The sequence below is a fragment of the Aphanomyces invadans genome (assembly GCF_000520115.1).
Source record: "Aphanomyces invadans strain NJM9701 unplaced genomic scaffold supercont1.14, whole genome shotgun sequence".
Lineage (NCBI taxonomy): Eukaryota > Oomycota > Saprolegniomycetes > Saprolegniales > Verrucalvaceae > Aphanomyces > Aphanomyces invadans.
In genome coordinates, this window is record NW_008580159.1 from 112,803 (window position 1) to 132,287 (window position 19,485).

Below are 19,485 nucleotides of genomic sequence, written 5' to 3' on the forward strand. Positions count from 1 at the left end.
GGGGTCAGCACCATTCGCAGCGCCAGCAGATGAGTGACCGTATCCAGTTTCACGCTTGACCCAGGTCAAACAAATGGAATATTCTCTGTTCAGCAAGCAATCCACTCACGTCGGGAGCATCTACAGCTCCTTTGCACGAACGGACGTGCCCCAGTCAAAGAGATCGAGCCACGCGCGGTCGCCCTTGGCCGCTTTCGACCGCTGCAGCGCTCGAAATTGCTTGTCTGTGCCACAGACCCAGTCCCAGAAGGCGAGAGTTGACCCATAATTGCAATCAAATTTTTCGTGGTGGTAGTCGTGGCGGGCAGGGCCACTCAACACCGGCACGAAGTGGCCCCATGTGAAAGGAAAGTCGTACCCTGAGTGGGAATCGATGGTTTCGACGACGCGAAGGACGAGCCACAACCACAAGCACACGACATGGCTGCCACACACTAACGGCCCTGCCAGCGTCGCCAGCATCGTCACAAGTTCCTCGACGGGATGGGTGTACACTGCTGTCAAGCCAAACGGCGCGGTAAACTCGTGATGAACTAAACGCAAAAACTTGAGAAACCACGAGGACCATGGAGGCCAAACCTTTGTGGACGTATTTATAAATCTTGTTCCAGTGCAAAAGCCGATGGCACCAGTAAAAGATGAAGTCTTCGACCAAGACAAAGAGCACAAGTTGCCACAACATGCTCGAAGGGGTCGGCAGTGGAAGCGCCGCCGAAAACGTGGGCAAGTCGCCCCAAACATGCAGCAGCAACAACATGACAGGACCGTGCAACACGACTTGGTTAAAGAGCGACAACTTCAAGCACTTCCAGTACAGGCCTAGGGTGGGGAGTCGCGTTGGCTGCAGCTTGTATTTCCGCAGTGATGGCTGGAAATCCACCAAAAAGTACACAAACGACCCGCCAAACAGTGCCACCGATGAACACACGGCGGTGTACGTGAACGCAATGTCAAATGACGACACGTCGGCCGTCCAAGCTGCCCACATGGGCTCAAAGCTTCGAAGGGAGTTGTAGTTATGCACAGTGGAGACGAGCTGGTCCATCCAAGCTTGCGTTTGCCGCGTCGCGTTCACTTGTGCCGCGACTTTCGCGGGTGGTCCGTTGTGTCGGATGGAGTTCGTAAACGTTTACGTATGCTCTTGCTGGACATTGTGAGATTTAAAATATATTTAAAATATTGCTTGTGCTTTTTAAAACACAATTTTTTTATTCTCAATACAAGGTGTGAATGAAAATGATTGGTTGTGATTTTAAATCAACCACCGTTGGGATTGCAACGAAATCCGAGACGTACGCCACCCTCGCTGACGTCGACGTTCTCGCGTTGGTCCTCCGCATTCCCAACCGGCACTGGATGGAGCTGGTGCTCTCTACCCAAGGGAACGTCCGCTGCATCTGCACGTGTAGACATCGAGCAGCCATAAACCAAACCGTCTTGCAGCATTTCGAACTACTAGTAGTCTATAACTTGTTACCTATATGCTTGAATTATAAATGCTCAGTGCTGTCGATGATACACCCTGAATGAGGACGTTGACATGGATTTAAAATACACCGTTTCAAATTAGAAAATCCGCATATCCATGACGTTGAATCTTGCATAGTTTAGATACGTGCTCTGCAATGCAACTTGAAAATATTTATCCATCTCTCCACGACGACTTTTTTAAATTACATGCCAACGTCTCGATTCCGTTCAGTCGGCGTCGATACGTCCATTCTCTCAGCGGCACAACGCCCACGAAGCATGTCGACTGCGGTGACGTCGCGACGAAAGAACAACGGCAAGTCCGAGATGAGCATGGCCCAGCTGATGACGATGAAGATCTTGTCCATGTATGACCGAACTACCGATTCGGACGCCATCGTCCAAGACCTGTATCACCCGGATGCATCGTTCTCGGACCCTTGGGTTGAAGGTATGTCTTGAACAAACGCGAGCTCGTGCTGATATCGTTTGCATTGATCTGGCAGTCCACGGCCGAGAAAACGTCGCAGCGCATTTCCGTGCAATTCCGTCGGTTGTGGCCAAGTCGCACGCTGCAATGATCCGTGGGTCGATGGCCGGCGTCACGGTGTTGACGATTGACAGGTACATTCGCTCGACTTCTTGGACGCCAATCACCCCACATGCATGCAGCAATGTCACGTTCCGCTTCAAGCCGTTCCCATCCTACCTCGGGTGCACGTTTCGCATGTTCTCCGTGCTCGAGCTGCAAGACCACCAGGTACTTCATGACTCGACGCGAGTTTCACTCGTCTCCAACGCTTCTGTGCAGATTATCAAGCACACGGACCACTGGGACTTGAACACGGTCCTCGAGTCAATTCCGGTCGTGTCGTTTTGCTATCGCGTCTTTCGCACGGCGTTTGGCCATGCGTCATCCCACCTCATCAACACGTTCATTCCTCGAACTCCCCGACCCCGTACGTCTCGCCGACTACCTCCTGCATTGACGTGTCTGTTAGAATCGATCCAAGACAGCGCCGCTGCAGGCTTCGGCGAGGCCGTGCCGGCTGCAAAAAATCCAAGTAAAGGTAGCTAGCTTGGTCACGTCGGAGTCAGTCGTCTCGCCCACACAATTAATATCTATTTGCATTGCTTCAAGCCAACAGCACTACATGCCGCCTTTGCTGCTCGCAACAATGCCACGGTTTGATGATCCCCCACTGCCGCCTCAACCGTGGAAGCGAGCGCTGGCGATGCTTATGCTGTAAAACACCCATATCATGGTTGACTCTACGATATTCCAGTCTTCGGAAGCTTTACTTGAATGCAAGCCCAGCAAACGGGTCGCGACCGCCACTGCTCTGGACACCAGCGGCAGGCTGAGGCCGGGAGCCGCCTTGCTGATACGGCTGCTGGTACTGGTTGGGTTGCTGGTACGAAGGCTGCTGCGGCGGCGGGACACCTCCGTACGCACCGAAAGAACGTTGGTGCTGCAAGTGGGGGTTGGCGACCATGGTCGGGTCCAGCAGTGCGCTGATGCTAGCTCCACCGCCGTTGCCGAATGTGATGTTTGTCGCGGCTCCTTGAGGGAATCCAGGATGGAATGATTGGGAAGTCGTGCTGGGGGGACCAAACCCGTTACTCGGGCCAAGTGTGTTGAACGGAGGTCGTTGCGCAGGTGCATTAGTCGTGGCCACTGGCGCAAACGGGTCGAACGACGACGTGGCAGGTGGCGAAAACGTCGGCAGCGGCGATGTCGCACCGAAAGGATCAAATGTCATGGCTGTCGACGTTGGTGTCGCTGACTGGAAGGCAGACCTAATGCATGATGAATGTGGCGAGGTTGGGCATCGGTGGCAGTGTGCGCCATGTACCATTCGTCATGCTTGGGGATGGTAGGAGCCGCCGGGGGCTGGACGGGCGCTGAGAAGGCATCGAATTGAGCGAATCCGCCGGCAACTGGCGGGACGGGGGCGGAGAAAGCATCAAAGGTTGCTTCGAACGACGCTCCTGCCGACGACAGCGCCGATGATGACGACGACGGAGGCGAGAAGCCCAAGAGGTCTCCAGATGTCGAAGCTACCCGATTCCATGAGAAACGCGGACTGCTTTTGTCCTGACTGCGTACCTGTGGACGCAATCGAGGACGTTGTGGGAGGCGGCGACGTCTTGGCGGGCTGTCGCGGCGCGCATCGTTGCGGTGCTGCGTCCGAGTAGAACGCCTTGTCGTTGTACACTGCATTGATAAACTTCTTGAACACATCGAGGTGGTCGGTCTCGAGAGGCTTGCGCATGGACCGGCCGTCTTCCCACGTGGCAAGCCACGTGCGTCGGGCCGCGGCATTCCCGCCGCCGTTTTCTTCCTTCAACGCGTCGACGTCTTCCTTGGACCAGTTCGACATGGTCACGCTCTATGCAGTCCGTCAATCCGGGCAATCGATGGCGGAACGATTACCTTGACGCGATGGCTGTAGCTCTGGTGCGCGCTCTTGCAGTGGTTGCACACAAACGTTTTGAACTTTTCGCAAATGTTGCCATGGCCAAACTTGGCGACTGTGTCGCAGTTCGCACACGCCTTGTTCGCGTCGAGCTTACGGAGCGTGTTGAGCGCGGCTTCCGGCGTGCTCATGGGGCAAATCAAGCAAGTCTAGCTGGCAAACAAATGCGGCGGGCGTCGGTGGCGCGTCGGGGCCGTGACCACCGCAATTCCACAATGCGCCACGCACCGTGAAACGACCACCCAACCCATCGATCCTGTCGTTTGATTGGTCCACTTGGACGATATTTTCGGCATCTGATACCTTGTACACAAGGATATTTGGATCGAATACCCGGTGAATACATATGTACCGGATATTTGCCCGGTCAATGTGCTCGCTAATTTTAGCTCGATCGTGCTCACCATGGGCATGCGCGAGAGGCGGCGCGCTGTGGCCGCAGGGGGTCGCCCTGCGCGAACTCGGCACCACGTCATGCATGCAAAGCTCGTTCAGGCCATGGCATTATAGCACCGCTATGTGTTGTACGCATGACGCTCTTGATGCAACCACTCCCGGAACTGCCAAAGCGACGCCGGCGAGAACCCGTACACATGGACGCGCGCATTGCGCCGCGGAAAGCAACCGACGAACCACCGTGGCGAGCCGTCTCTCGCATGGTGCAAATGCTACAGCACTAGCTAGACCTCGTGGATGGATATCTCATGTATGGCAATCTCAACCTCGACACCCGCTCGTTGTGGTTAGCGTCTAGGAACGCAGCGGACACTGTCGCCGCGATCAACGCACGAGCATGGGGAGGAATGGGCGACGTCGCGTCGAGACATCTTCATCGGCTTCTGCCAATACCAGCCAACTTGCAGCGACGTCAATATGACATGAAGACTTTATCACTGCACAAACTCGTTACTGTCACTCGTCTAATATGTTCCTGGACACGTGGACGCGATGGCTCATGGGTCGTGGTGGATGTTTTGACGCGCGGACGATGCCGCCGACCAAGTTCTCAATATCGGTCGTAGCAGGCTGCACCACATACGACCTTACCTCGCCAGCTCGTCTCCTGGCCGTCTGTGACGACGTTGCGACCGACGGCAATGGCGGAAAGGTCGCCGTGTAGTCGGGCGGCACGTCGATTCGCCAGTTTTCTTGGTCCACGAGGTCGAGCAGCGCATGCAGGACTGGCGACGCGCGCAGCGTGGTGAGCGACCCAACGAGGACGAGTTTATCCTTGGCGCGCGTGAGCGCCACGTTGATGCGACGCCAGTCCAGGAGCAGATCGCCGACGATCCCATCGCCATTCGATCGAACGAACGAGACAAATACGATGCAGCGATCTTTGCCTTGGTACGTATCGATGGTCGAAACCTATGGGCCAATCCACCACAGCCATCCATTTACCCACCGTCCATAGAGGACGACTGCCATGCCTACCTCATGACGGACCAGCACCTGCTTGAGGTAGTTCACTTGCGATCGAAATGGACTCAAGATCGCAATGTCGTCGGCCCGTGGCATCATGTCGGCCAAGCCCATGATGAGCCTGGCTTCCGTGGAGTTGACCAGGCCACGACTGCTTCCTTCACGAGCTTCGAGTCCCATCATGGATTGCCCGGTCGACCTGGCATGAGCTGGCGCGGCGCCCGCGGCAATGCGGTCGGTGTTCAGAAATACGACGCCGCGACGCGCATCCAGCACTTGTGCGATCCACGCCGGGATCTTGGAGGCTGCCCCAGTCCCATGCACGGGTGGAGGGCCCGTCGGCAGATCATCGCCATGAACCGCGTCCGAGCACGCTGCGTTTCGCCGGCCGAGCTTGAGCTGGTTGTTATAAATCAATCGATTTGCCACGAGCATGATTTGGTGGTTCATTCTGTACTGAAACCCCAGGACGGTGCTGGCTTGGGGGTGTGCTTCGGAAAGGCACTTGAACAGGCTCCAGTCCAGGCCGCCGAGCTTTGCATGCGAATCCACGACTAGCGGCGGCAGCTACGGCATCGCACGCTCTCGTCAGTGTCCTCGCAACCGTGCAGCGCTTCGTACCTGATAATGGTCGCCGACGAGACAAAACACTGCCGCGTGCTGGAGGACGCCCAGGAGCACAGGCTGCGTGATTTGGGACGCTTCGTCGACAATGCACACGTCAAATTTGCGATGGGCGAAAATCACGTGGTGGCTCGTCAAGCATGTACACCCGACGATCGGCGCGGCCACCATGGCGGCCCGCATTGCCTCGGCCGACTCGAACGCTGTCGATTCGAGTCGATGCGGCACGACCTGTGGGTGGACGAGCGCTGGTGTGCCCCCCACGCGAAGAATCGGAACGTTCTGGTCGAGGAGCTTGACCAGAATGTTATCCACAGCGGCGTGCGTGTAGCTCGTTACAAGTACAGATAGCCCAAGGTACATGAGAACTCGCACGGCCATCGCGATCGCGGTCGTTTTGCCGGTCCCAGGCATGCCCAAGACCAGCGCATAGTCTTTTGCATTGAGAATCTGGTCACCACAGCCACACAATCCAGTCAAGGCTCGACAACGCGCCACCACCATCCATTCATTCCACACGCCAACAGACAACGCTCCGTACCTGGCCAATCGCCCGTTGTTGGTCCGAGTTCATGGTCGAATAAAACTCTTGCAATAACCGCTCGCACGCGGCGCGACAGCCACCCGGTTCCAGGCATCGACGGCGTAGGCGGGCCTCCACCGAGACGGCTTCAAACCGCGGCGGGTGCAGGTGGCAAATGAGCTTCCGCTTTGGCTCCATGTCGGGATGCACCATGAGGCTCAGCACGTTGCGCTTCGCTGCTTCGAGGCCAGAGTACGTTGTATCTTTGTCGACGCGGTAGTGAAACGACGACCCGACCACCGAATGGCCTTCGACTATCATGCTTGGGATCGGCGAAAACAGCGCCAGTCGCAGGCACGTTGGCTGGACGACTACAAAGGGGCTCCGTCAGTGAAGCGCCATATTTACTCGGTCCGCCACAGCCACCCGTGCTGTGGACAACATTTGCATCCTCTCGAGTTTGCCACTCAAATCCACACCATACACTCCAGTGCCCTCGCCGCACACCACTCGGCAACTCAACGTAACACCTTTCCCACTGGCATGGCAAGATCGCACCTGCGACGGCCGCCTTGGCGACGTGGAAGATCGAAAACGGTCCAGAGTTTACGGACACAACGACGCGGTCTTGCACTTTGAGGTCGGCCAGCAAAAAGTTGCCGGCGACGTCCCCGACGATGAGTTCGAGCACGTCGGGGGTGTGGAGTTGGGCGTTCAACTTGGTCAGGAACGACGCCGCGGCGGTGGAAGGCCCGTCGTCTGCGCCCGTCGGGCGTAGCCACAGCGGGTGACGGTTGCAACGACCTTCCCACTCCAAGAGCTGGATCCACTTTTTGAAGTAGGTCAGTTCTCGCGCCGTTAAGTGGCCCGCAGCTTTTTCAAACACGTCGCTGACGCCGCTACAAGCGCCATCGCAAGCATGCCTTGCCGTGGTTCCCCACAAGAGAAATCGTACCTGGACACCGCGCTGCCTTGCTCGATCGCCGCGTGGTGCACCATGCACTCGGTCGCGACAAAGCAGTTCTCGCAGTCCCACGTTTTCTTCAGAAGCGGCGGCATGAGCTGCCGGGACTGCGCCTGGAACAAGTGCGCCGCGTGGACGTTGCGTGAATGCAGGAGGCCGCGAATATGCGCTTCCACTGGCTGCTGGAGGACCGTCGACTCGACATCTTGCAAGTACAGCAGTAACCCTTGCGCGTTCCCTGCATGGAAATCACGTTAGATTTTGCTTCCATGCTCGCGCACCTCCCACGTCATCGACGCCATGCGCTGGCTGACTGTACCTTGGTATCGCTCGTCCAAAAGCAGCGTATACAGGAGGACTTGACCAACGTGCTCAGTGGAATGCGACGGCTTGCCCGTCTTGAGCTCGAACGCCATCATTTGAGTCGTGGCGTCGGCGCGGCGGCCATCGAATGGTTGCATGGCCAAGCACGCGTCCACGGCGCCTTTCAGGCCATACTTGAGTGACCATAGCGGCTCTTCGATGGACAGGACGTGATGCAACCGGTACAGCGGCGGGCCCGATGTGACGCGAATGCCGCTCTTGTGTACTTGATTCAGCCACTTGTACATACACTGGTAGGACGCTTTCAGCTCATCCGCCGCTTGCTGGGTCGTCACTCCGTACTCTAGGAGCTTGAGCAAACTACGACAATAACTTGTGACGCTAGCTCCCATCGGCCATTTTTTACAGACTTGGATTTGATCACTTCTTGCGACTGCTCGATCAAGAACGGAATCGCGTACGTCCTCGCAGCCAACGCCTTCTGAAAGAGCTCGTGCTTGAGAGTGCCGATGAGCCCGACCGGCCCTGCGTTGCGCTGCATCGTTAGGGTCTGCTGGAGTACAGCCCGCCGCGAACAACTCATGCTTGCCGTCACTGTCGTTGGAGACACCTAGGAACCGAGCGCTCCCGATGTAAACGCAAAATTTCGAAAGGATGCTTCCACGCACCAGAATATCGGGGTGCAGGATGATCCGATGGGCTCGGTTGTCGGCCACGAGCGGCGTCGGCGGTGGTCCCACCACTGGCATCGTCAAGATGAAATGGAATGTGTCCCCGACTTGGAGCGGTGTGTCAAACCAGTCGTCTCGCAGGACAATTGTAATTGTAGCTTCCGTCGCGTCATCCAGTGCGCGAATAGCCTTTTGCCGGCCGTCTACTCGAACCTCCAATGCTACGCAGCGCAAGTAGTCGATTGGCGTGCTGGTTGTAGGGGCAGCCACGGGTGGAGTGACGACTATGGGCGCGCGATGGGCTGATAGCTGTTGCGCGACTGTTGGCGGTGGAGGTTGTGGCTTCAGTGTGTCGCCCACTGGGCTTATGGTTTGCACCGGCAGAGCTGCTTGCGGCGCAGAATCCTGACGCTTTTGCATAGATTGCTGGGTTGCTTTGATTTCGATTTGCTCAATGACCTCCCATGCTTCCTTCGAGAAGGGCGATTCGAACGCTTCATCGTCGAATGATCCCGTCGTGGTCGTCGCAGCAGTCGTGCCTTTTTCCGGCGTGTCCGAGTACTCTTCGTCGAGCTTTTCCAAGACCGACAACAGATCCTCGTGCTCTTCTCCTGTTTTTCGTCGCTTGTTTCGATGGATCGGAGGTGTTTTGGCGGCTGAGCTACCCGTCGTTGCACCAGCCGCCATCGCGTCGTGGTGACCAGTTGTCGTGGCACGGTCTGGGCTGAAAACAATGAAGCGCGCGATATTGTTTTTGACGACGGCGGCATTGCTATCTATGCCACTGCTTACTTCACCCAACAGAGCACTCGCTTTCGCCTTTGGAGGGTTCTTGTTCGGCGACGGACTCGAAATCAAGCTATGCACGAACCCGCGCAGCTCCGATAGGTTTGCATGTCGATTGGACGTTCCATTTGCCTGGAGCTTCTTCTCCATAGGCGAGTCCTTCCAAATGACCTCCAATGAGCCGTCCTTCCCGATGGACCCGTCGTTCTCGCACTCGCGATCGTCGGACGTGTCCATGGCGGCGGTACCTTAATCGCCCACTTTGTGCATTCGCATACTACGCATTATCCGGATTATGCGGATTCCTCTCCTGTCGAATATCTAGTAGTATTACTAGAGATCTACTTGATTTATTATGAAGTCGTCGTATATCACTAGTTAGACTACTAACAGTATATGTGGGCATTTGTCATGGGCGGCATTCCATAAACCGAACGCGATGGCGCTGCAGCTGCGGTACCCCACGGAAGCGGACTTTTCGTCCCGCGCGCCGCTGAGCGACTTGCCGCCGTTCCCCACGTCGCCGTCTGGCCCATCGAAGCTGCCTGTGACCGCTGTCTTCCGCGTAAGTCCTCCACTCGTCTGACATACGTTCGCGACGTGACAAGCTACTCTTAGTGGAGTCCGCAAGTCCGCGCAAGCCTCAAATACCAGAAAGAAACCAGATTGACAACAAAGGACCTTGTCATTGCGACTGGACAACATGCGCACAACATCATGCAACGAGTTGTTGAAAACACTCCCGAAGCGCGAGTACTTGGGACACTCATCTTGTCATCTGCACACATTGTACGTTCTCATGCAACGCGGAAGTGCAATCCATTCACGCGTTGTATGATTGTGTAGGTGGAATCAAGTTTATCTGCGTTCGACCCGTCCGCCGTCTGCTCGATCGTATCTCTATCGAACGACAAAGTTGTCGTCGTTGCACCCCTCGACGTGGCGGACGAGGACGTGTGGATCTGGACCGAGTCCCTCTTCGCTCACATTGAGCCGCAGCGCGTAATCAGCGTCAGCACATTAATGTCTGTGACGTACGACTCTGAATTGCATGAAACTTGCTCGTTGCGGATGCTCCAGACGTCGGCCTCCTTCGCTGAGCAGATTGCCCATGTAAATGTCTCCATCTTCGTCGTTATTCGGTACCCACGATCTGCGTACAGAACATCCCAATATTGGCCTCGCCGCGCTTCGTCATGGGGATTCCAGCGGCGCTCCTTACTTACGTACGTGTTGTCCTTGTTATTTCTGGATGTGATCGCCTTATCCCCAAAGCAGAGCGAACTCCGTCATTTGCAGTGCACAGTGTATGTGACGCTGCACCACACTTCGTCGACGATGTCGCAAATCGCTGCGTCCTTTGGATCGATCACTCCGTTGCTTCAAGCGGAGTCGACCAAAAAGCACGAAGGATTCAGCGTCATGGACGTTTCGTTCGCCAACAAATACGAAGACCTGTACAGTTAAGCCGAGCATCGAAAACTGGAGCATTGTTCCATGCAGTGGTTTGTCTTGTGTTCACTAGATGTTGTCCATGAGGCGTCTGGACGCAGTCTCCTTGTATGGATCACGCGTCGCACGAGTGAGATCGCGGTGGCAACGGCACCGAGTCATGGGTTGCTTTGTTTCGGACGGAAACCACGATGGAACACTTGGTCAACGGAGCCTGACGATGTGGAGACCAGAGTCAATGACTACAGGCGCTTCACCCATGTATTCTCCACTTCACAACGCCGCATGTTCGTCGGAGGAGAGTAGTGCCATTCGTTCACCTTCGTCTAACAATTTGAGCTTGTGCATGGAAGGGCGACCATAGGTGGTCTCGAGGGACATGCGCTTGCGTGAGAAGATCCTTCGTTCATGGAAGGACAGCGGTCCGGCATATATACCGACCGACACTGCGCCGCTCCGAGCGGGGCCAAATCTGTCATATCCCTACGGATATTTTATCCGGATATCCCTGGCGTCGTTAGATTGGCTGGGAAGTACCCAGTGAAAACCGTCGTTTTTAAATTTCAAAACGGGGCGGCACAGATGACCAAGGACGCGCGAGAAAGGTGCGTCTGCATGCGGACATGTGCGTGGCCAGGAAGCGTGGCATGAAAGCGATGGTGTGGCACGTAGGAAGAGGAAGTTTGAGTTTCGAACGCCGCAGAAAGAAGCGTCTCCGTTTGTATTCACGAAGAAGCAGCAGCGACCAAACAATAATCACGACGGTGGTGCCACGACCCGTGCCACTACTGGTCCGTCCCACGCAACCAAGTCGTCCAAGGGCAAATCGACACAACATGCATCAAGCGCTGTTGCATCGTCATCGACACAGTGTCGCCAGGCAGACGCAACAGCTGATGTGTACTCGACCCCCACAAACGTACCCACCAAACAACCACGACAATCCCTACCACAGCGCATCAGCCCAGTCGAAACACAGATACGAAAGGAATTAGCGGCATCCAATGACTCTCGGAAGCTCGACATCTTTGACGCGTTATGCGGAGTGCTTCATAAAAAGATCCAACACCACGTGACAGCGATGCATCCTGGCAAGGACTCGACCCAGCTCGTGCACGTGTGTACGTCCATTTCACTAACGATTCCTTGTTAACATGTTTCCGTGCAGTGAACGCAGCAGCTGATACGATCAAGCGTGAGTTTGTCGTACAGAACGTGCGCTCCTCCATGTTACGCCTGTCCCCTCACGAACTTCATCTAGGCGGCGCCTTCCTCAACCCACGCACACGACGGCAATGCCGTGCATACTGTCGTGGCGTCCCTTGAAGCGAAATTACACAGGTATGCCTTCCGATTTCATCCTTTTCATCGCTTTGCCGTCGAGTTCGCAACACATCGATTGTGTTTGCCATGCTGTATGGTCGAACGAGCATCCTTTGTGTACCTGCGACAACGCACATGATCGCGTCCGACCCTTGGCGGTGATGCTGTCGACGAAGCCCTTTTCGTGGGATCGCACGTGGGTGTCCAAGTCATTGATGATACCGAATAGCTTGACAGCGTGCGAAGCCGAGTGGAAACAATTTCTCGACTCGATGCCATCGGCATTGCGCACAGACAACGCCAACGAGTCGTATCCATCGCAGTTGTCGCCGGCCTCGTTGGAGTTTACATCGATCCCGTCAAAAATTGCCCAAAAGCACCGATCGCTGGCCGCCAGCGTCAGCGACGTTGGGACCAAGGTACCGTCTTTCTCTCTACGCATCCATGGCTGACCGTGCGTCGTTCGCGACGTAGATGCAACTCCTTGAGGCATCGCTGGACGAAGTCGACCGAATGGTGAACGTTTCCCACGCAATTCGCGGGTCCTTGTTCGACTCGTTCCACGCCAGCGAGTTCAAGGGCTACTCGCACATGCAAACCCCAAAGGAAGCCATCAAGTCGCTGATGGCGCTCTTGTCGTAGTCGTTGGATACTAACGTAAAGCATTCGCCGACGCGTTGACAACGTCCTTGGGCGGCGAAAAACCACGACCCCAGTCATGCGGTCGCCGGCGTTCGACGACACGTGTGTCGGAGCCGATCTCGGCAAATGTACGTTCATGAATGATCGCCCCACTGCGTTCGTCCCACGCATCCACGGGTCCCACCCGCCTCTATCGACTACCTCGCGTGCGGTCTCCCATCCCGTCGCGATTCGCATTCGTCGTTCTGCATGACAAAGTAGCGTCGACGTCGAGTGTCGGAAGTTCGATTGTCGGGCTGTTAAATGAGGTCGCTATCTCTGCGCGCCCTTCGACCGAGCGCCAGCCCATGACCAGTCGACCACGTCTAAGGATATCGCTTGGCGACCCACGCGAGGAGCCACTTGAGATGCGTCAGTAAATATTTGAGCGCGCGGGTCCACTGCTCGTCGTTCCCGCCGACTTCAATGCTGAGGTCGCCGATCTTGCCGCGCGTGATCTTGTACGGGAACCGGAGGGACGGCTCTTCCGCGGCGGCCTGCCCGCCCGCTTCCTCGACACACTCGAGCAAGCACTTGAGTGCTGTGTTGAACTTTTGCCGCTGGAGGAACCCGCCGTCGCTGTACAGCGGGTACTCTTTCTTTTTGTCTTTGCCCAGGACGACGACAATTTTCGAGTAGCTGCCGCGCGCGATCGGCACGATTTTCGAGAATTCCATGCCCGCCCGCTGCGCCACGGTCGTTAAGAGCAGCGTCGTCTGCCCGAGCGCTGCGTTGATCTCGGTCCACTCGACCGGCCGACTCGGGAGCCGCCCCAGTCGCAGCCCGTTAATCGTCCCGAACGACCCGTCGTGCCAAATGTGGAACGCGTCGTTGAACACGTTGTAGCGCTGCAAGCACCGCAGCATGTCGGACACGTGCACACCGAAGACACCGACGCTTGCGCGCTCTTCGTGGGTGAACTCGTGGGAGAGATGGATGAGCGCCGCTTCGGCAAACGTGGTCTGGATCACGCCCTGCAGCTCCATCGCGCATTGCCACACCAGGTCTCGATTGCGAGTCGTGGTGGCACACGCAGCATCCAATTCGTGGACTAGCGCTTGCAGCGTCGCCTCCTCGCGCTGGAGCTCGTCCAGCGATAGCTCGTCGAGGTCAATTGTACCCGTGGTGGCGGTATCGTGCAGCCGGCGGGAATGCGAATGTCGGCCGTACGTTGTGATGGCATCCTCGGGGGTGCTGCGCTGCCATGACTTTGGGTGGTGGTGGTGCGAGTACGGACTCTGCCCGTGGTGGTGGTGGTAGCTTTTGCTGTGGTTGGGGACAACGAGGGCAGTGGATGCTGCCGACGGGTTCGAGTTGGCGCTTCGAGTCGGTCGGTCGTGCGGGGTCGAGAGCGCGCCAAGACTTGCCAGGTACAAATCGTACTGGCGCGCTTCGTCCTTCAGCTTGTCCAAATCTCTACAACCCAACGGCCGGATTATTCCTCTGTCTGCTGAAACGAGCGGAGGGTGGACGGCGGGATCGCGATATCGGGTGGCTAACGTACGCTTGCAGCACTTGCTGGAGCTTGAGCCCACACGGATGGCAGAGCGGCGTCTTGGCCATCGAATGCGCCAAGCTACAATGTATCGGACATTCAGATCAGTTCACCTCGATCAAGCCATCCGCACGTTGTCTTTGTCATGGCATATCATCGACACGAACCTTCGATTCTTGAGCTCCCCCATCCACCCCTTTTCCGTGTCCTCGATCGTACGATGGCGCACGAGCTGCCGCCGCCGCGCACGCTTGACGTTTTCCTCGACCTCCGGCACCACGTCGATGTCGACATCGTTCAGGAACGAATTGAACGACACTGCGTATTTCCAGCCGTCGTTGGGGTCGTCCACAGCGGCCACTGGGGCCCACTCGTCAATCCACGCACTCGTGTGTCCAATTGTCCATGGATCGGGCAACGAACGCAGCGGCTCCAATTCCATGCTGGAATATGGCGCCATCCCAACAAGATCGACAAACTCGCGGCCCCACTTCGACTCGGTCACGCTGAAATATTGATTCTCCCATACATGTTCTCGGACGCAGATCTGGTTCACGGTGTTTGCAACGCTACCGTCGTCTTTGCCTTTCGTGGGCACCTCGATGGGATTTCGCACCACGTCCAAATGAAACAGCCCGGCCATTGCGGTATGGTCGTTGCCCGGATGTTGAACGACTAGACTTGAGCCGCATGTGGCACATGTGTACCCTGTGCGCGTTACCATGGGGGCAACCATTCTTCTCTTCTCAATCAACGAGTCCAGCGACGACGTGGCCGTATGGGCTAAGCTCATATGCCGCGAACTCCCACCGTACCGCCGCGACGACGTCGTCGAGGCGGTCATGCTGAGGCTGTCGGCGGCAAACATGCTATTTCCCCGAACCTTTTTCTTCCCTGGGGCGGACTTTGTCATTCCCACAAGATTGTTCGTCGAAGATGACCCTCGCATGCCGTGGCTGCTGTGCGACCAGAGATTGCCGCCCGAGGTGGAAAATGACGTGTTGCGACGCACGCCCCGCGCAGACTGTACGAGCTCCCGCGTGGACTGGGATCGGAGCTTCATTTTTGTCTTGGTACTGGGTCCCAGTGGCTGCGTTGCAGCTGCAGAGGACGTCGCATTCCCCTCTTCGCTCATCCTGCGGCGTTGTCGGGCGGCACTGGTCGGCGGCACGAAATTCCTCTGTTGTCGAAACTCTCTAACGGTCAAATTAGCTGCCTTGTTCGCCAAAGTCAAGTTATCGACGGACTATGTCGAACCGACTGCGGTCGCTGGCTTGAATTTCGAACACCCAATCAAATTCGAGACACAGTGACATTTGGAAAGGGTGAGGTTTGCAACCGCTTCAACCTTGGGCGGCCGCACGGCGCAACGGACGGCGATCCTTTGGCCAAGCAAACTTTGTCGCGGAACGGCACTGCTTTGCATGAAAAAATTCCTGCGAAAATGCCATTGGGCTTGCCAAACACGCCTGGATATGTGCCACGCTGATTGCGTACTACATGACGCAAGGAACCTCGCTCGACTGGTGAGGAGATAATCCAAATGCAACTGAAAAGGGGTGCCGACTTGAGTTCGCTCGATGGATATGTTGGCTGGACATGGAACCAAACCGAGGACGTACATTTTAGCAGAGATTCTGAGTAGAGTCGCCATTACGCTCCAATTCCTGCAGCCCACAACGAATTGGGCAAGCCTGCATGCCGCAACCGATTTGGCAAAAGATATGTGGGAGCGCTCTTATGTTGGCTAGGTCGGCACGTGCTGCTGCCTTGTGAACTTGACTGCTCCTTGCCAAGAACACCGCAGTCGCAGCTTGCGAACGATTCCTGCGATAGCAGTATGGCTGATGGAATTGTGCATTGACTCAACTTGGTGGGTGATGAAGAGTCCAGGGTTTGGTGATTGATACATTCCACACAGGAGATGGCAGCCGAATGGATTGGACGGGTCCGTCTGTCTGAAAATGGTCCATTGAGACGCTGATTGGAGCAATAACAACCCCTTGATTCCAGATTGAGTGAAACGTCGTTCTTTGGTGGTCGAACTCGACCATTGGCATGGGTGAATCCACAATTCTGCATAGCACTTGTACCAGCGCCGCTGTCGCCGATACTTGAGCACGTTCGCGAAGGCCGATGGTCGCGTTCAGCTAGCTCATTGCCACAGCTGAACGCACCTTTCAAACACTGGAATGCTCCATGTCCTGTCGTCGAGGTCGTTCCGTCAACATGCTGCTGGACGAAGCTCTCTTCTGTTGCGCTGTCGAGCTTGCTGAATGACGCCGTCTCCACCATGACCATCGAGGTGTTGTCGAGCGGAAGGTTCATCACTGTGGCAGCTATACCAGAATTATCAAGGTCTCTCTGCAGACCATCGAGTGGTCGAGGCGCACCGCCGTCTCGAAGGAAGTGCATGTTCCGACCGGCTGATGCATCCGAATCCAGGCGAATCAAGTCGTTGGTTTGACTTGCAGCACCGTCGAAGACTTTGAAGCCATATTGCACTGTTTCCAGCAAAGTCCAAGGCGCTGTCAAGTTTTGTGGGTGAGCTCGCATCGGTGTCGTTTCGCCGGTTTGGGTCCATGGAATGATATCCGAGGGGCTGCTCGTGCTTGGAACTTCATCGCGTTCGATACATCGAGCGAGCTCGCTGTGGCCGTCAAAAGAGACATCTGTGACTTGCAGCTGGGTGGTCGCAGCGCTGGAGCTAGCCGTACCTGTCTGTTGTGTGCAGGTGGCATCGCGATCTAACACAGCCACGCCATCAAAATCGGGACGCGCTCCGCCTGACATGATGCCTCAAACTATTCATGATTCCACCACCACGACGTTTTCAATCATGTCGACAAACAATACTGAAATGGTTAGACAGGAAGCGAGAGCTTGTTGTACCTTGCACCTCGGCAGGGTGGACCAAGACAGCATTGGGGACGGTCACCCCGTCGACAGAAAATCTCTCGTGGAGGTCGCCCGGTAAAACTTTGTTTTTGATGGCGCTCATGGGGGGAAGGGTTTGTGGCGCGTTGCATGTTGGGGAGGTTTGCGTGAAGGCTTCCTTGAACACTTCTGAGCTCGCCTGTGGGCTTCGCTCGATGCCGTAGTGCCAAGGCGTGAGGCGCTGGAGTTGCTGCGTCTCTGTTCCAGAACTTTGCTTGGTAAAACATGCTGTTGAAGAAGCTAGGTGTCTTGATGCTGTCGTGGAATGGCGGAACTGACGTTCCAAATCACCCCGCGAATTGTCCTCAAGACTTGAAGCGAACGTGACTTGCAATGGCGATCGGGGTGCATTGTGGTTGGTGGCATGGATCCGCGCGTTGTGGTAGCGTCGAGACCCGGTGGCTGCCCATTTTGTTGCGCCAGTGTCGCAGGCTGGCGGTTGGGTGCGCCACTGAATCAAAGACATTTCCAGCAATTGCTTGTACGCAACTGCTTTGACGGAAAATTGCTCGTTCACCAGCTCGTCGTCGTCGAGTCGTTGCGGCGACATATCGATGTCGGGCGGTCCAGCAAGCACAGCCTGTTGGTCGAACGTTTTCAATGGCAACGATAGAGTTTCGTGGAGATCATGGGTTGCGATCCTGTGAGCTTCGATCTCGTCTGTGTAGGCCATGGCCTGGCCAGGAGCATGCATGTTGCGTATAACAGGTTCAGCTACTGTCGTTCCCATTTGTATGTTCAGAGAGCCCCTACAAAAAACATGCCATTGCATAAGGCTAGCAAGACAGAACGATGCACTCACTGCGTAGTCGCATTTGCCATCACTTGTGCTTGTAATCGAGATTGCAACACTCCCCTCTGGTTCGTCAAGTGATGGTTTTACTCGAGTGTACAAAGGTATTATACCTTGTCTCGTAGTTTGGTCAATGGACTCTCTGGCGCGTTTTTGCGGGTGGTGGGGTGGCGTCGCGGCAGGTTGGTCGTCGATGGCACTGGTTTTGTGCGTGCAATTTCCTCAAGCAGCTGCAGCCGCCACTGCAGTCGCTTCTCGTTGACGGTAGGGGAATAAAATGACGGCGGCGCCGTCTCTGCCAACTCGGTCGGGGGGAGCTCCCCACAGCCAAAGGACGCGAGTTGTTCCAGCTCGGTTTGATACCTTGCTGCCGATGCCCTGGTCCATAAACATGAGCAGGCTGCACATTGAGAAAGGATTCGCACACTAGAACGTACGTGAAGCTCGGCGGCGTTGCGGTTCCGATATTGTAAGTCGGAGTGGACTTGGCGGCCCCCTCCAACTCGCGAGACCGCCGCGGTTCCATTGCTGGAAGCAGTTCAGAACCACACGCGATCTTCTTACGAAAGGTCGCCAGTCATTTTAGCTGTATTTGCGTCAATATATCTATGTGTACAGCGTTTTTAGGACTGTTCTCGGACAAAATGACATAATTCGCCCAGTAAATAGTCAAAACACTGTGCTGATCGACCCTCCGAATAATCCCCCAGGAAGGTTTCGTCGACTCTCGTCACAGACAGCTCATCCCCGTTGCTGCGACAACGTGCTGGTGCCACTGCACCACTTGACGCACCACGTGACAATCCTCGGCAGGAAGTCCGCAAGCCGAATCGCCACCAATCTCGTGTAGTCCTTCTCCACGCGCATCCTTACAGCATCAACAGCCACATCATAGCCAAAGCTGCTCTAGTTATATACTGTTCAATGTCGACACGAATGCAAGACGACAACGATTAAGGCGTTGCGTCCTTGGCGGCGCATGCGTCGGCGAAAAAAAGGAACTTGCCGTCGAGTTGTCGCGGGGGTTTTGGGGGATTCATCCGGATAAATCCAGGGATCCTCCGGTACTCCAGCCAATCCGACGTGGGGAAAACGAGTGGATTGAGTTTGGCTTGTGCGGTTGGTTGGTGGGTGGCCGAGTGGCCTCCGAGCCATCAGCGACGACGATCAGTATCAAAATTGCGCCGTCCACGTACGGTGGCTGCGGCTAGCAGGCTTCTAGAACGAGACATAGCAGCGCTGCTGTGCATGTTGAACACCAAACGAGCCCGGTGATGACAAAATGTACCACCTCTCTGATCTTTCATGAGGATACATCTTCCATAGAAACTCTAATTTTTTGCTGAGGGCTTTTATCATACACGTGCGTGTCCGTCGCTAGCTCGCCGGGAGATGGCGAAGCCATAGTTTGGCGCGGCGTATAGGCGTAGAGACCATGGTGGCTGGCATCACTGGAGCGAGGTGTACATATGCCTGTGCTCGCTAGACACTTTTATCGACATGAGGCGGCCTCCCATCGTGTCATCGTGCCGAACAGTGT

At 55.9% G+C, this 19,485-nt stretch overlaps 7 protein-coding genes across 10 annotated transcripts; 3 read left to right on the forward strand and 4 right to left on the reverse strand.

Annotated features, from left to right (window-relative positions):
• On the reverse strand, positions 1–1,150 carry H310_07414 (hypothetical protein). Its single transcript, XM_008873155.1, has 2 exons — positions 580–1,150; positions 1–533 (listed from the first exon to the last, which is right to left on the reverse strand). Exons 1-2 carry the CDS (start codon positions 1,043–1,045, stop codon positions 121–123), a joined length of 879 nt encoding a protein of 292 aa, XP_008871377.1. The 5' UTR covers positions 1,046–1,150; the 3' UTR covers positions 1–120.
• Positions 1,151–1,714: 564 nt separating this feature from the next.
• H310_07415 lies at positions 1,715–2,745 on the forward strand. Of its 2 annotated transcripts, XM_008873156.1 has the most exons (5): positions 1,715–1,921; positions 1,977–2,094; positions 2,143–2,230; positions 2,282–2,429; positions 2,472–2,745. In XM_008873156.1, exons 1-5 carry the CDS (start codon positions 1,750–1,752, stop codon positions 2,546–2,548), a joined length of 603 nt encoding a protein of 200 aa, XP_008871378.1. In that variant the 5' UTR covers positions 1,715–1,749; the 3' UTR covers positions 2,549–2,745. The 2 variants fall into 2 exon arrangements, with proteins under 2 accessions (XP_008871378.1, XP_008871379.1); XM_008873157.1 differs by having other exon boundaries at positions 1,977–2,230.
• Positions 2,562–4,156, reverse strand: H310_07416 (hypothetical protein). Its single transcript, XM_008873158.1, has 4 exons — positions 3,908–4,156; positions 3,581–3,863; positions 3,327–3,531; positions 2,562–3,270 (listed from the first exon to the last, which is right to left on the reverse strand). The coding sequence occupies exons 1-4, from the start codon at positions 4,079–4,081 to the stop codon at positions 2,769–2,771; spliced, it is 1,164 nt and encodes a 387-aa protein (XP_008871380.1). The 5' UTR covers positions 4,082–4,156; the 3' UTR covers positions 2,562–2,768.
• A 610-nt stretch (positions 4,157–4,766) lies between these two features.
• On the reverse strand, positions 4,767–9,547 carry H310_07417. Of its 2 annotated transcripts, XM_008873160.1 has the most exons (9): positions 8,476–9,547; positions 8,218–8,417; positions 7,803–8,167; positions 7,475–7,721; positions 7,078–7,418; positions 6,538–6,890; positions 5,994–6,446; positions 5,385–5,939; positions 4,767–5,318 (listed from the first exon to the last, which is right to left on the reverse strand). In XM_008873160.1, exons 1-9 carry the CDS (start codon positions 9,499–9,501, stop codon positions 4,863–4,865), a joined length of 3,996 nt encoding a protein of 1,331 aa, XP_008871382.1. In that variant the 5' UTR covers positions 9,502–9,547; the 3' UTR covers positions 4,767–4,862. The 2 variants fall into 2 exon arrangements, with proteins under 2 accessions (XP_008871382.1, XP_008871381.1); XM_008873159.1 differs by having other exon boundaries at positions 4,767–5,939.
• Positions 9,548–9,695: 148 nt separating this feature from the next.
• H310_07418 (hypothetical protein) lies at positions 9,696–10,816 on the forward strand. Its single transcript, XM_008873161.1, has 5 exons — positions 9,696–9,829; positions 9,883–10,053; positions 10,111–10,377; positions 10,428–10,490; positions 10,543–10,816. The coding sequence occupies exons 1-5, from the start codon at positions 9,704–9,706 to the stop codon at positions 10,729–10,731; spliced, it is 816 nt and encodes a 271-aa protein (XP_008871383.1). The 5' UTR covers positions 9,696–9,703; the 3' UTR covers positions 10,732–10,816.
• A 476-nt stretch (positions 10,817–11,292) lies between these two features.
• Positions 11,293–12,873, forward strand: H310_07419. 2 transcript variants are annotated; one of them, XM_008873163.1, is made up of 6 exons: positions 11,293–11,321; positions 11,389–11,837; positions 11,885–11,931; positions 11,978–12,057; positions 12,269–12,458; positions 12,514–12,873. In XM_008873163.1, the coding sequence occupies exons 1-6, from the start codon at positions 11,299–11,301 to the stop codon at positions 12,679–12,681; spliced, it is 957 nt and encodes a 318-aa protein (XP_008871385.1). In that variant the 5' UTR covers positions 11,293–11,298; the 3' UTR covers positions 12,682–12,873. The 2 variants fall into 2 exon arrangements, with proteins under 2 accessions (XP_008871385.1, XP_008871384.1); XM_008873162.1 differs by having other exon boundaries at positions 11,978–12,458.
• Positions 12,874–12,934: 61 nt separating this feature from the next.
• On the reverse strand, positions 12,935–18,471 carry H310_07420 (hypothetical protein; the record flags this gene model as incomplete). The annotated part of the gene is made up of 10 exons (XM_008873164.1): positions 12,935–14,136; positions 14,225–14,296; positions 14,383–15,411; positions 15,564–15,651; positions 16,393–16,554; positions 16,609–16,962; positions 17,108–17,901; positions 17,955–18,010; positions 18,059–18,323; positions 18,383–18,471. 10 exons carry the CDS (start codon positions 18,469–18,471, stop codon positions 13,047–13,049), a joined length of 3,999 nt encoding a protein of 1,332 aa, XP_008871386.1. The 3' UTR covers positions 12,935–13,046.
• Between the last annotated feature and the right edge of the window lie 1,014 nt (positions 18,472–19,485).

Bases quoted from the DNA above. Each gene is read 5' to 3' on its own strand.
- H310_07416 (XM_008873158.1), bottom strand. From the start codon at position 4,081: ATGAGCACGCCGGAAGCCGCGCTCAACACGCTCCGTAAGCTCGACGCG. The intron at 3,864-3,907 runs GTAATCGTTCCG...CGGACTGCATAG, and splicing joins GCTACAGCCATCGCGTCAAG to AGCGTGACCATGTCGAACTG. The intron at 3,271-3,326 runs GTACATGGCGCA...ATCATGCATTAG, and splicing joins ATCCCCAAGCATGACGAATG to GTCTGCCTTCCAGTCAGCGA.
- H310_07417 (XM_008873160.1), bottom strand. From the start codon at position 9,501: ATGGACACGTCCGACGATCGCGAGTGCGAGAACGACGGGTCCATCGGG. The intron at 7,419-7,474 runs GTACGATTTCTC...TGGCGCTTGTAG, and splicing joins CAAGGCAGCGCGGTGTCCAG to CGGCGTCAGCGACGTGTTTG. The intron at 6,891-7,077 runs GTGCGATCTTGC...GCCCCTTTGTAG, and splicing joins CGCCAAGGCGGCCGTCGCAG to TCGTCCAGCCAACGTGCCTG.
- H310_07418 (XM_008873161.1), top strand. From the start codon at position 9,704: ATGGCGCTGCAGCTGCGGTACCCCACGGAAGCGGACTTTTCGTCCCGC. The intron at 9,830-9,882 runs GTAAGTCCTCCA...AGCTACTCTTAG, and splicing joins CTGTGACCGCTGTCTTCCGC to TGGAGTCCGCAAGTCCGCGC. The intron at 10,054-10,110 runs GTACGTTCTCAT...ATGATTGTGTAG, and splicing joins TCTTGTCATCTGCACACATT to GTGGAATCAAGTTTATCTGC.
- H310_07414 (XM_008873155.1), bottom strand. From the start codon at position 1,045: ATGGACCAGCTCGTCTCCACTGTGCATAACTACAACTCCCTTCGAAGC. The intron at 534-579 runs GTTTGGCCTCCA...TTTTGCGTTTAG, and splicing joins TTATAAATACGTCCACAAAG to TTCATCACGAGTTTACCGCG.
- H310_07415 (XM_008873157.1), top strand. From the start codon at position 1,750: ATGTCGACTGCGGTGACGTCGCGACGAAAGAACAACGGCAAGTCCGAG. The intron at 1,922-1,976 runs GTATGTCTTGAA...TTGATCTGGCAG, and splicing joins CTCGGACCCTTGGGTTGAAG to TCCACGGCCGAGAAAACGTC. The intron at 2,231-2,281 runs GTACTTCATGAC...GCTTCTGTGCAG, and splicing joins TCGAGCTGCAAGACCACCAG to ATTATCAAGCACACGGACCA.
- H310_07419 (XM_008873163.1), top strand. From the start codon at position 11,299: ATGACCAAGGACGCGCGAGAAAG. The intron at 11,322-11,388 runs GTGCGTCTGCAT...TGTGGCACGTAG, and splicing joins ACCAAGGACGCGCGAGAAAG to GAAGAGGAAGTTTGAGTTTC. The intron at 11,932-11,977 runs GTGCGCTCCTCC...AACTTCATCTAG, and splicing joins GTGAGTTTGTCGTACAGAAC to GCGGCGCCTTCCTCAACCCA.